Source organism: Eptesicus fuscus, chromosome 13, assembly GCF_027574615.1.
Source record: "Eptesicus fuscus isolate TK198812 chromosome 13, DD_ASM_mEF_20220401, whole genome shotgun sequence".
NCBI classification, from domain to species: Eukaryota; Metazoa; Chordata; class Mammalia; order Chiroptera; family Vespertilionidae; genus Eptesicus; species Eptesicus fuscus.
This window is the reverse complement of record NC_072485.1, coordinates 57,614,641-57,627,435: the sequence shown is the minus strand read 5'-3', so window position 1 is coordinate 57,627,435 and position 12,795 is coordinate 57,614,641. Positions and strand designations below refer to the sequence as shown.

Sequence of the window (12,795 nt, the reverse complement as noted above, 5' to 3'; positions counted from 1 at the left end):
CAAGAATTAATAACAACAAAACAACAACAATCTCTCTACAGAACCATATCTCACACAATTTAAAGAATGCCATGTTTCTACATTAAATCTCAAGTGACTAAAATAATGTTCTACTTGAGCCTAGATTTGGCTTCATTGGATCATACACAAGCTAAATTCACATTAAAGCTACAATCTAAATAAAATCAACCCAAATTAAAGTATTGCTTTTTTACAAAAGGATAAATAGAGCATTTTATTAACACTTTTTTTTTGCAGCAACAAAATGATAGTCCACATCTTTTCATTCAATACAACAAAAGCTGTGATCACATTACACCACTTTGAGACACAAAGCAAAAGATATGGTTTGCATTTTTAAAACCGACTTTATGTTTTATATTTGCAGTAGCAGAGCCTCCAGTCACTAGCACAATGCAACGAACAGATCAAATATCCAGAATAGACAGTTAAATACACCAGTAATATTTTGAGTTGAATTGGGAAATGCATTATTATCATTTTAGAACATGAAAATGAGGTCTGATGTTATTTTTTAAAAAAGAAAAAAAAAATCATTCCAACCACCCAAAAAGCTACCACAAGCAAAATAAAGGTAATATACAGACAGGAAATTTTATGCATTGCACTTATTGCTTGGTACACAAATGTTGCAATTACTGTTGAGTTATATTAAGAAGTGACAAGCAAAATGCCTCTGCCCCCATCTAAAATTCTATGACTCTATGAAAGTAGAAATTGCTATCCCCTAACCCAACATTAGGTGTATGCTATTTTTGTGTGTGAAGATTGTTTATTATGTTTCTGTGTATGGATATGCATAAGATATACAGATATATAGATATAATTTTAATATAATTTGTTGTCCTATATAAGACAAATATATTTTAAATGGGACTTTAAATAATAAAATTATCTACTTACAATCTCTCTATTAAATTTATCTTTTTATATATAGCTCTGTGGCACAAGTTTTATATAGCATTTAATTATTAAGGAAGAAGAATATCTTAACCATTTTCTATTTCTTTTGTTGTTAATATTGCATTTTTCAGGGCTCTAGTTCCATAATAAATTTATCATTAGATTCTTTATGGTGTGTGTATCTTTTTTTTTTCCTAATTCAAGTTACAACCTGTACAAAGTTGTAATAAAAATACATTGAAGTCTTTTTCTATTTTTTTTTGCAAAAAAGTTATGTGATATGCTACATGAAAAGTCTGATTTATTAAAATGTGAAGTGTTTTATACTGTCAGGTAAATGAATGGAAGAACATGAAGCATACCCCACACTTTACAAGTTCTCTTTCACAGGTATGTGTTTGTGCCCAGCATTTCATATAAACCACTGCAAGACATTCCTTTTGATAACCAACAAAATAGCCCACAGTATGTAATAACAATAATTATTTAGTATGCCTTGCTAGTTGCTAGCCCACAATGTTCTTCTCTAACTGAGAGATATTCCAACTTCATGATTTACACCCAATAAATGTTGTCAACATCTGCTGCAGCCAACATGACAGCATTACACTTTTGGTGTTTTTTGTGTGTTTTTTTAACACAACTTCTGCGTGAGATCTTGCAATACAGTGTAACAAATATATAAGAGCATTTGACATGATCAAGTAGCTTTGGCTTCCTAACTTTTGTAGGATGAAATGTGCCAACTGTTTTAGCTGTGCTTTATTAAATGGTGATGAGTTTTAGCTCATATAAATCCAATGAGTAACTACTTGTTTCTACAGTTTTTGATCAGTCAACCTTGAAAGCACAAATGCAAGAATAGATGACCTGAATGGAAAGGATGGAATTTCACAACTTCTACAGATTGCACTTGATGGTAACTTCATGAGTTTGTTTTCATTTCATTTTTTACAGCAAGACTTGCCTGGTTGATATGTTTACATGTTCACACCACATATTTTAAAAATGTTTGTGCAATCACAATTAAGTTAATCACAGACACTAAAAATAAATCCAGCAATTAGTTTTGTTATGAATACTCATCTCGGTCCTTATAGGTGTAAGTGTCTTGTCCTTCGTCTTGTACAAATTCCTCTTTCTTTTCCCAGCCATTGGGCCAACCTCCATTGGCCTGTGTTGTGGCACCATAAGACTTGGTGGTACCATAATTGATATAATTTTGAGTAATGTCCCCTGTTTCTTCATCGAGTTCATCTTCATGGATAAACCCACATTTTTCTTCACTGGTTTCCTCAGGGTCTGCCCAGGGCTGCTTCTCTCCTGAGGCAAATATTCCATAAAATATAACTCCACCATAGTGGACGAGGGCAGCAATCAGGAAGACATATTGCCACTCCTCACGTGACTGCAGGGACAAAGGTGACCGTGTGAGAACAAACTCCCCATGTGTGAGACATCTTCTCTAAATGTTCCACTATCGCGCTTTCCATAAAATGCTAACTGTAAGGGAAGCCCCTCTTCTTGATAATATGAAGCAAATCCTGTGACAGAAACTTTCTATAACACTGTAACTTTCATTACTTTAAAAATAATTTAAATCTAATGTTATGAAATAATTCCAAATATATCTGTGGTTGGCTAATTTTAACAATATTTATCATTGATTTGCTTAATATCCTTTTCTCACTCCTTTTATTTATTTTCCTCTAGTAAACCATAATTTTGAAGCTCTACACATAAGGACAAGTAGCTGATAATTATATTCTTCCACTGATAACTGTAAGGGGGTCTGAATTGAGGTTTGTAAATAAAGCTCAGAAGATTTCTGCTTGCCTATTTTAATAAGCTGGGAGCAGAAGGTTTTATTTGTTAACTACATCAGAGGCCTCAGAAATATTACAAGGTGTTGAGATGCATGTTGCTTATTGGTTGGGAAAGAGGGCTCACTCAGAGCTCTTAGATATTTTCTTCTGAGCCTCAATCATCTCTCCTACTCAGAAGTGTGGGGAGTGGACCAGAAAAGAAATGCCAAAGAGAATATATTAACCCTTTCCCCAACCATGAGAGAGAATATTCTACAACTAATCATCTCTTTTGTTCCATCTTACCTTATTCTTTGTCATTGCACCCACAATGATAGGGCAAACCATTCCTGACAATGTGCCAACACCATTCGAAATGCCCATTAAGATGCTGGCATATCTTGGAGCAATATCCAAGTGGTTAACATTGAAACCTGAAATACATGTAGAATCTTTAACTCAGAGAATTCCATGCCTCTTAGAAGTGCCTATAAAATATTCTCTACCATATTCACCACCCTCCTTAAAAGATACGAGGTACACAGCAGGTGCTTAATAACTACTTTTTGCTAATCTAGCTCAGGGATATAATGAGAATAAAACGAGGTATGCTTTCTTATATTATGCTTAATATGTGATGCTTACTCCACAGAAGGAGATATGTTCTCATAAGCAAAACATAAATGAATTAAATAAAAAGAGTAAGAAGGGGGAAAGTGAGTAGTAACAAGTCTAAGTAATGATTTCTAAATGTTTTATTTCTAATTTAATTTTTAGTGAAAATATGTTGAGTAAACATTCTCAAGTCAAAATATTTAAATAGGAAAGTAGAATATATGGAGATAGATGGATAGATCATCTTATTATCACCAGCCAAAATGAGATGTCACAAGTACAAATTTTAAAAATGTATGTTACCAGATATAGCAAATCCACTGAATCCCACTGCAAGTACCAGGAATGAGATAGCTACCCCTCTAGTGTGAGAATAGCCAACGACCAGGAGCAGAGTTGCTTCCATGCCAAAACCTTCAGAAACAAACACATGAAAACACTTCAGAAATTTGTGTAAATTTTTTCCAATGCGCTAAAAATGCCCCTGCAAACTACTTCTGGCAGTCTATTTTAAAAATAATAATAACACTAAAATTTATACTCAAAGACTCCTGAAACCTTCCTTGTGCTGAATAAAAACATCAAAAGCAACCTTAAGTTTCAATGGTGGCAAGGGTCAAGTTAGTTATACAGTTATTTAAAAATAGGAGTTACGAAAATCTAAAGTTAAGATAAGAAAATATTTATAAATGAACAATGAAGACACAAATGTAACGGCATATTTGATATGATTAGAAAAAGTTACTTATGCAGATTAGAACTTCATGAACTAAAAATATGTTTTTAACTTCACATAGGTGCTTACCACCGCAATTCATGATCTTTCTTACTGTAGTAGTTGAAAGAATTTGCCTGCTTCTTAGAAAGTCTGCAATCTGCCCTCCAATAGGCACAATAATTGTCATTACTAAGTGTGGCACAGCAGACAGCATGCCAACCTGGTGACAAGAGGGGAGAAATATACATGATCATAAGTAATGTGGGCAATTTAATGGTCTTGATTTTCTTGAACCTCATCATAAAACTCTTCATGGGCAAAGGCAGAAAGAATTCTGTCTCCAAATGACCACTAACTCATTCTTAGAATAAGTAATAACTTGAGAATAAATGAGAAAAGCTAAGTAATTTTATTTGGATCCCTTTTTGTGTTCCGGAGGAGAATACTTTTCGTCTGTGCTATGAGTCAGTAAATTTTGAGTTTATGAATAAGCTACCTTGAATCTTATCACAGAGTGATTCACATTATGTGTAAGGCACTATTCTCTAGAAATTATGGAAGCAGGAAGTATAAATAAAATGCATTTTAATTATGTATTACCACATGTGGACTTAGTAAATTTTAAATATAAACATATAAGGAGGTTTTTACTATGTATACTTTGAAGCACAGTTCCTGACAAGTGCTGGATAAGTTTATTATTTGATGTAACTATGTCTTTCAAATTAGACTACTGAAGGTTTGAGACAAAGATTGTGCTTTATTTTCCAAGGTGTATAATGTGGTGCCATGACCAAAGACTTGGGTTGTTTGGACGATTAAGATGGTGAATGACTCTAAAATAGGTTAAATGTCCAAGCTATTTAATCTCTCTTTCACTTTGGATAGAAATGTTTTATATTATCATCATTATAGTTCAATGTAGAGTTTAGTTCCTGAATCATGTCAGCCTAGATCCAAAGCCCATGATCTATTTCCTCCATCACCTCCTTTACATGTTTTTCAGGGAAGTCAAGAGTCTTTTTTTTTTGGTTTTTTTTTACCAGTATAATCAAAATCATCAAGCCAATCTGTGTGTGTAGAATTTATCCATAATTTTAAAATATAATAAGTGAATCAAATCAACCCATCTGGTTATTATATTTAGTTGTTGTAAAATACCATTGTTTTCACTCACGCATTTTCAATTAATTGGAGCTCCAGGGCCAGAATGACCATGCAGTTTCATTAACATCAGTTGGTTCCTTCACTCTCCCCCAGGAAACCTGACTTTATTAATAGCCTCTCAGTGTCATAGTTGGCCTAGATTATGAAAATGGACTCACACCTCCAGCAGCCTTTGTTGAGAAGTATAACACCTCTCAGAGCTCCCAAAGGCTACTCTGCAGCGTTTGATCAGCTACAGGGAGAAGGGCCTTGTCTAAAGCAGCATTATTCTTCTCAATAATGGAGGAAACAGTTTCCTTAGAAACAGGGATTACAAAAGGGCTCTTAGAATAGCTACTCCTAACTCAGGTTTCCTTCAGTTCCAGGCCTCAGATAATCTTTCAAGTAGAGGCATAATATGAATAGTGAGCCCAGCTGGACTTATGTAATGACATGAAGAGAAATGGCAAGTCCATTGCCAGCACAGACAAGTGTATTCAGGACTCAGCAAAGGGCTTGGCACAGAGATGGCATTCAACAAATACTACTTGCTAAATGCTTAAGTTAATATGTGGTTTACCTGAATTTGAATGGCACAGTAGAGGGAATTGAAACAGTCAATGGATCTGGGCTTAAAGTTGATTCTGTCATTTATTACCAGCTTGGCTTCAGGCAATTTAAATATCATCCCTAGCTTCTGGTTCTACATCAGTTCAAATGGTGTAGAAATGGTGATAGTTACACCCTATTTAATCACACAAGGTTGTTCATGAATATGAAAGGACCTTGGAAATTTCAAACCCTTATATAAATACTAGAGGCCCAGTGCACGAATTCGTGCACAGGTGGCATCCAGCCAGCCCACCCTGATTGCGACTGATCAGGCTGGGCCAGATGGGGGGAGGGGCCGTGGGCAGTTGGCCAACTGGCCCCACCCCCAATCGGGGTAGTGGGGGGCATCGGGGATGGGGCAGGCCAGGGGAGGGGTCGCCTGGAGTTGAACCAGGAGTTCAACCAGGGGGTGGACTGACCCCACCCCCTGGTTGAACTCCTGGTTGAACTCCAGTTTGAACTCGTGGTGGAGGGGGCAATTTGCATATTAGCCTTTTATTATATGAGATAATGTAATAGTATTATGTTCATTTTATCCTTATAGAAAGCCTCAAAATTATTACATTATCATAGCTATGAATATATGCCTAAATACAATAGCATTTAGCATACTGTGCTGTAATTGGTAACTTCCTCTTTTTTTTTTTTTTTGTCTACACAACCAAGCTATGAATTCTTGAGGACAGAAAACATATTATTTCTGAATCTAACACAAAATTTTCCATATCATGTTCAACAAATGCTTGTCAAATGAATAAATTGGAGAAACATCATATAAGCATGTTTTCAGATTTTTTTTGTTATCCTCAAAAATTTTAACCAGACAAATTTCTGAGAACATTGAAGAAGAGTTAGATTGGTAATAGCAATTCCACCTTAATGAAGTACTTTTTCATTCACTGTTACATAGTCTCTGATATGATATTTAAAATAAATTATGTTTGCCCTGGCTGGCCAGTGTGGCCCAGTTGGTTGGGAGTCATCCTGTGCACTTAAGGTTGTGGTTTGATTCCCAGTCAGGGCACATGCCTGGGTTTCTGGCTCAACTCCCCCCAACCCTCCCCCGCTGGGGTCTGTGCAGGAGGCAATAGATGGATGTTTGGTTCTCATCTCTCTCTCTCTCTCTCTCTCTCTCTCTCTCTCTCTCTCTCTCTCTCTCTTCCCCCTTCCCTCCCTCCATGCCTCTCTCTGGTGAGAATTAAAAAGAAGAAGTTATGTTTAATTGCAGAGAGAAGGCAACACTGCTGCCCACCCCAACTGAGATGTAAGCTCCAAGTGGGCAGAGAGTACGTCCCTTTTGTCTGTGTTCCCTGCAAAAAAAGAGCAGATTCTAGCAGATATTTGAAGGCAGCAGATAAACATCTTGCTTAGTCTTTGTTCCCCAGAAGTTACTTATTAACTGAATATATAAATAACTCATGAAATTTAGAAGATAAAATCTTGGTAAAGAAACTTAATATTCACATAAATGCAAAAATGATGCTCTAGTTACAAAGAGATAATTTTTACATACCTTGCTGATTTCAAATCCAAAGACTTCCTCAAAATATGCTGGCTGACTAATAAGCAATAAATAGAAAGTCCAGCTTCGACAGAAATTTGCGACAATTATTGCATAGACTGGCATAGATGTAAAAAATTTCCTCCATGGAGTCTTGAATTTCTGAAATCCCAAAGAGAGAGCCATTCTGACCATTTAAAATATATTCTAACTTACATAGGAATGATAAGGGCTTTGCATTTTCATGATATGTATATTGGGACATGAGTGGGAGGTAGACAAGAAATAGTATTAATTGCAACAGTCCAGTTAACCTTAGTTATATGAATAATCATCAGAAGAGAAAAAAATATATTAGCCTTGTATTTTGATTAAATTGTTTCAGTGTTGGGGATATACAAGATTCCATATTTATATAAAACTAATTCCAAAAGCACAGATCTCAGTTTTTAAGATTTCTTTCTTTTTTGCAGTGATAAGATCATGCCTTAGCTAAAACTCGCGTGACCTTGTTATTCAAACCAGTGACCTTGTTGGTATCCAAAATATTTTGTCTAGAATATTGAAAATTCAATACACTTGGAAAAATTAAAATGAGAAAAATTAAGAATACAATAATCTAGACCCTACCTAAAGATGATGATACCACTACTTATCTATAAACACTCTTGCTAGTCAATGGATATCAGTATCAATTCTGTGACACTGGAGTGCAAGGCTCTATAAAAGTCACATGATGTACATTTGGTTAAAACATTTGGCTTTAACCCAGGATACCATGTGCACATCATAACTACAGTCATGCATTGCATAACAACATTTTGGTCAGTGGTTTATCACATATACTATGTGGTCTTATAAGATTATAATAGTGCTAAAAAAAATTCCTACTGCCTAGTGACACCGGAGCCCAACACATTACTCGCATGTTTACAGAGATGCTGGTATAAACAAACCTACTGCACTGATAGTCATATAAAAGTATAGCATATCCCTGGATGAGTGGCTCAGTTGGTTGGAGCATCATCCTATACACCAAAAGGTTACAGGTTCAATTTTCAATCAGGGCACATACCCAGATTGCATGTTTCATCTTCTGTCAGGGCATATGTGCACATGTGATTTCTCTCTCTCTCTCTCTCTCTCTCTCTCTCTCTCTCTCTCTCCCACCCTCCCTCAAAAGTCAATAAAAATCTCTTTGGGTAAGGATTAATAAGAAAAACATAGCACATACAATTACAGTAGTAGGCTATGCCATCTAAGTTTGTGTAAGTGCACTCTATGATGTTTGCACAACAACTAAATCACCTAATATCATTTTTCTCAAAATGTATCCAGTCATTAACTGACACATGACTGTAGTTATTTATGATACTCAAGACATTCAAAATTAACAACCTAAATATGATTGGCTTTGCTTATAATACCCATTAAAAATTGCATCCATTATGCTTAATGATTCTGTGTTTGCCCAAATGTACAAGTATCCTCCCCCAAAACTAATTTTTACACCATAGTCTCTCATATTTCCAAACACTTTTCAATTACTTTACTTTGAACACCAAAATACTGTTTGGTGAAGAATCAATAGACTAAAATAATTGTGTTTAATTCTAGCTTGGGATCCTTGACCTGACCAAATGAGTAAAAGAGGAGGCACTCAACAGTGGGATATAAAACTGAAAGCAACAAACAAGACAAACAAAAACTCGTAGACACAGACAATAGTATGGTGGTTACTATTGTCTATGTCTATGAGGAAAGAAGGGTGAGGAGGGGTAGAGGGAATGGAGTGTATGATGACCAAAGGAGATTTGACTTTGGGTGGTAAGCAATGCAATATAGAATTGTACACTTGAAACCTGTATAATTTTATGGCATCCCAATACATTTAATAAAAATTTAAAATTTAAGAAAGAGGAGGCAAACATGCTTTTACACAGATTTAGTAATTATTTCTGGATGTAGAATCCCATTATTGCTATTATTGATTGTGATTCTAATGAATCCTTTTAAAGTTCATTTTAAAAGCAATATAGTAGAATGCTATACTGTGGTGATCACAAATATAATATATAATATAAAAACAGAATCAAAACAACACAAAAGCCCATCCTAATAATATATAATGAGTTCTATGGCTTTGGATAAAAATGTTAAGTGTCAGCATTATAGATGGGTTCAAAAAGTGCAGGGTTTTTTTTGTGTGTGTGTTTTTTTTTCTCCTTCAATATGTTCTGGAAAAATGGTGCCAGATGAGTATACTTATTCACTGATAATAAAAATGGCTGAATAAGGAATGTCTGCATTATAGATATTTGTATAAGAAATAATTTTAGAATATTATTAGAAGTAAATAACTTTTTCTTGCTCGACTGATATTTCTTTTATTTACATCAGGACCCTGAAGGACTTTATTCTTCAGGTTGCAAAACACTTCATCAAACATAAGAGAAAAGTATCTAATTTCATACCTTGAAACATTGTTGGGGACTGTAGGAGAGTTTATGGTATTCTGATAACATTCTACAGCTACACAGGTGTATTTAGTTTATTAAAATTTAGCAAGCTATTTGCTTATGATTTTGTTAATATTTTTCTGTATATATGTTATATTTAATTATTTTTAAGAGAGATTTAAGAAACATTATAGTCAGCTGCAATGTGTGTGATCTTTAATTGGATCCATACTCAAAATAAATAGCTATAAAAGACGTATGAATATAGTCTAGGTATTAGAATTTGCACTGGATATTAGGAATTTAAATATCTAGGTATTAAATAATGTTAGGAAATTATTTTTAATTGTGTTAAGTATGATACTAGTACTTAGATTCTGAAGGAGAATATTATTATTTTCTAGAGATACATGTTTGATATTCATGAATAAAGGTTTATGATAGCTCATTTACTTTGAAATTATTCAGCGAAAAAACTGAAATAAGTAAGACAAGATGTTAACAACTGTTGCAAGTATGCAGTGGGTATATGGCTGTTCTTGTATATTAAATTCATTCACAATAAAAAAGTTCAAAATAAAATATATGTTCTATCACCACCTGATCTCATTTTGAATAATTTACCTTGAAGCTAAAGTATAAAATATCAATAAGTCATAAAAAATTATGTTTAGAAAAGCAATAAGTTATAGAAAATGGGAATTTTGAGATTATGCTCTTTTATGAATCTGGCTGTTCTTTTGGGGTTATTTCAGAAAATTTATGCCTGATCTAGACACACAGTATCTTAAGAACTGGTAATTAAAAGAAGCACATTTAACTAGTGAAGACACAGGCTGATCAGGTTGTTTTGGGCAGAAATTAAAGCTAAATTCTGAACTCAGCTCGAATCAACCTACTTTTAGCTTCTGCTCACAGCAACTGTGGCTGGTAGGCACCAGAGCACACTGCCAACACCCACCCACCCCCACATAACCTCCTATCTTTTGAGTAGCCATCTCTAGAAAGAAATTATCAATCCATTTACAGAATGAAACAGGAAGGGGAAAGTTTTAAATGTCAGTCTACTCAGCTCATGGAACAGCTATGTAAGGACTATTTTTAAGTATTGAAGTTTAACTTCTGGATAATATCCAACATGGAATTTTTCTTATTCATTAAAGGTCAAGATGCATGTCCTTAGTAACAATGGGCGACCAACCTTTTACCTAGAATGAGATGTCAAAGACAGGCCTTCTCTAACAAATGAAGTAGAGAAGCAGAGCTAGAATAATATACAATTCGAATGTGGGGAGGAGAAACATAATGTATAAGGGGCATTGGTTCCTCAGCCAGAGAATGTTACCTTCCCACTCAGCATAAGGAAGTTGAGTTACTGATTAAATGCTGAATTACTAAACCTGTCTAAATACATGACTTTTAGTTTACTAGATCATAGTATCATATGGCTATCTACTACTTACTATTTATGAATTATTAATGTCACATGTACTAAAATAGTTGCATTATTGACATATAACTTCATTTCACTCTCTATAGGCAGATCCTGTCCAAGAAGCCAAATCATGATCAGGAAAAGGGCTTTACAACATTATCTATATAATGATCTCCATAACAATGATCCTGAAAATGGATTATATCTATAAAAGGATTATGTTAAGAATATTTTCACATCAGCTATCTGTTATCAGCATTCTAATGCTTTATGATTTACTAAACCACATGTAATATAAATACATATGTATGAAACCTACATTTAGACTATTTAATGAACAAAAAAATCTCCTTTTCCATGACTGTATTAGGTGATTTGGCATTTCCTACAATCTAAAATTAACTATTGGTTGAATTTGTTTAAATTATGGACCATATTAAGCTGCTTTTAAAAACTCACTTAGGTTTATAGTCATAGCTATAACACAGGGCAAATTTGAAAATACTTAAAGATAAAGAAAAAAAATTATAGCAATAATTCCCAAGTATTTCAGGGAATATGGATGAAGTAAAGAAAATATTCATGATTGATACCAAATTAGTTTTGTTGAATAGGGACTCATAAAATAATTTGGTTGGTTGAAGGGAGATGAGATGGAGAATAGGAATAGAAATATACACCATAATAAAATTCTTACTTCCATTGCACCTAAAAGATTTGCACTCTCTCCAATGCTTTCTTCTATGTACCTACGTTCTTCATCTGTAATAGTAGGATGCTTTGCAGGACTCTCATAAGACACCAAAAGCCAAAACATGTACCAGACCATCCCAAAACTTCCTGCAAGCAAGAGTTCAAAAGGAGCAAGTCAAAGAAAACCATTATAAATACTTCCATTTAACAGTCATTTGCTGAAATAACACTACAAAAAAAAAAAAAATCTCATGACAATCATATTCTACTAGAGGCCCTTTGCACGAAGAATCGTGCAATAGACCTTCCTTCACCTGGCTACTAGCACCAGTTTTCCTTCCGCCTTCTTTCAGGGTGGGGGCTTGGACCCCAGCAGTGGCGGCAGTGTGGGGCGGGAGCTGCCGGGCCCCACACTGCCATCCGTGATTGGGGCGCCGCCACCACCCAGGTCCCTCAGTGATAGGACGGACCTGGGTGCCTATGCCTCTCCGACCAAGATAACTGAGGGGTGGGACTGGACGCCGCCGCTGCTCCCACGGCAACTCTCGCCAGCCCAATCGGCCACCTGAGTCCTGCCCCCCAGCCTCCCGCCGGCCCAATCATGGGCGTAGCGAAGTGATGGTTATTTGCATATTACCCTTTTATTAGGTAGGATAGAATGTGAATTCAAGTTTATGTTTCTACAACTGACTTTAGTCATCTCTTCTTGTCTTTTGCTACCAGACTTCAATCTTCCTGAAGGGTGGTCCTGGATTTACCGCTTTGTCTCTTTAAATAATGCTGATACACAAGAAACTCACAACCAATAATTATTGAAGGGTGTGGTCTGGAACACATTCACCCATCCAACAAGTATTTATTGAGAAGTTACTTTTCCAGATACTCTG

The 12,795-nt window shown here is 35.2% G+C and overlaps 1 protein-coding gene across 1 annotated transcript in view; it reads right to left on the bottom strand.

Annotated features, from left to right (window-relative positions):
- Positions 1-1,996: 1,996 nt before the first annotated feature.
- The window catches only part of SLC17A6 (solute carrier family 17 member 6), a 29,854-nt gene continuing 19,055 nt past the window's right edge, over positions 1,997-12,795 (bottom strand). The window contains exons 7-12 of the mRNA XM_008148964.3: positions 11,913-12,055; positions 7,334-7,483; positions 4,150-4,282; positions 3,648-3,758; positions 3,036-3,163; positions 1,997-2,332 (exon numbers count right to left, since the gene is read on the bottom strand). Of these exons, the coding sequence (XP_008147186.1) occupies positions 1,997-2,332; positions 3,036-3,163; positions 3,648-3,758; positions 4,150-4,282; positions 7,334-7,483; positions 11,913-12,055 (1,001 nt within the window). The remainder of the gene's footprint in view (positions 2,333-3,035; positions 3,164-3,647; positions 3,759-4,149; positions 4,283-7,333; positions 7,484-11,912; positions 12,056-12,795) is intronic.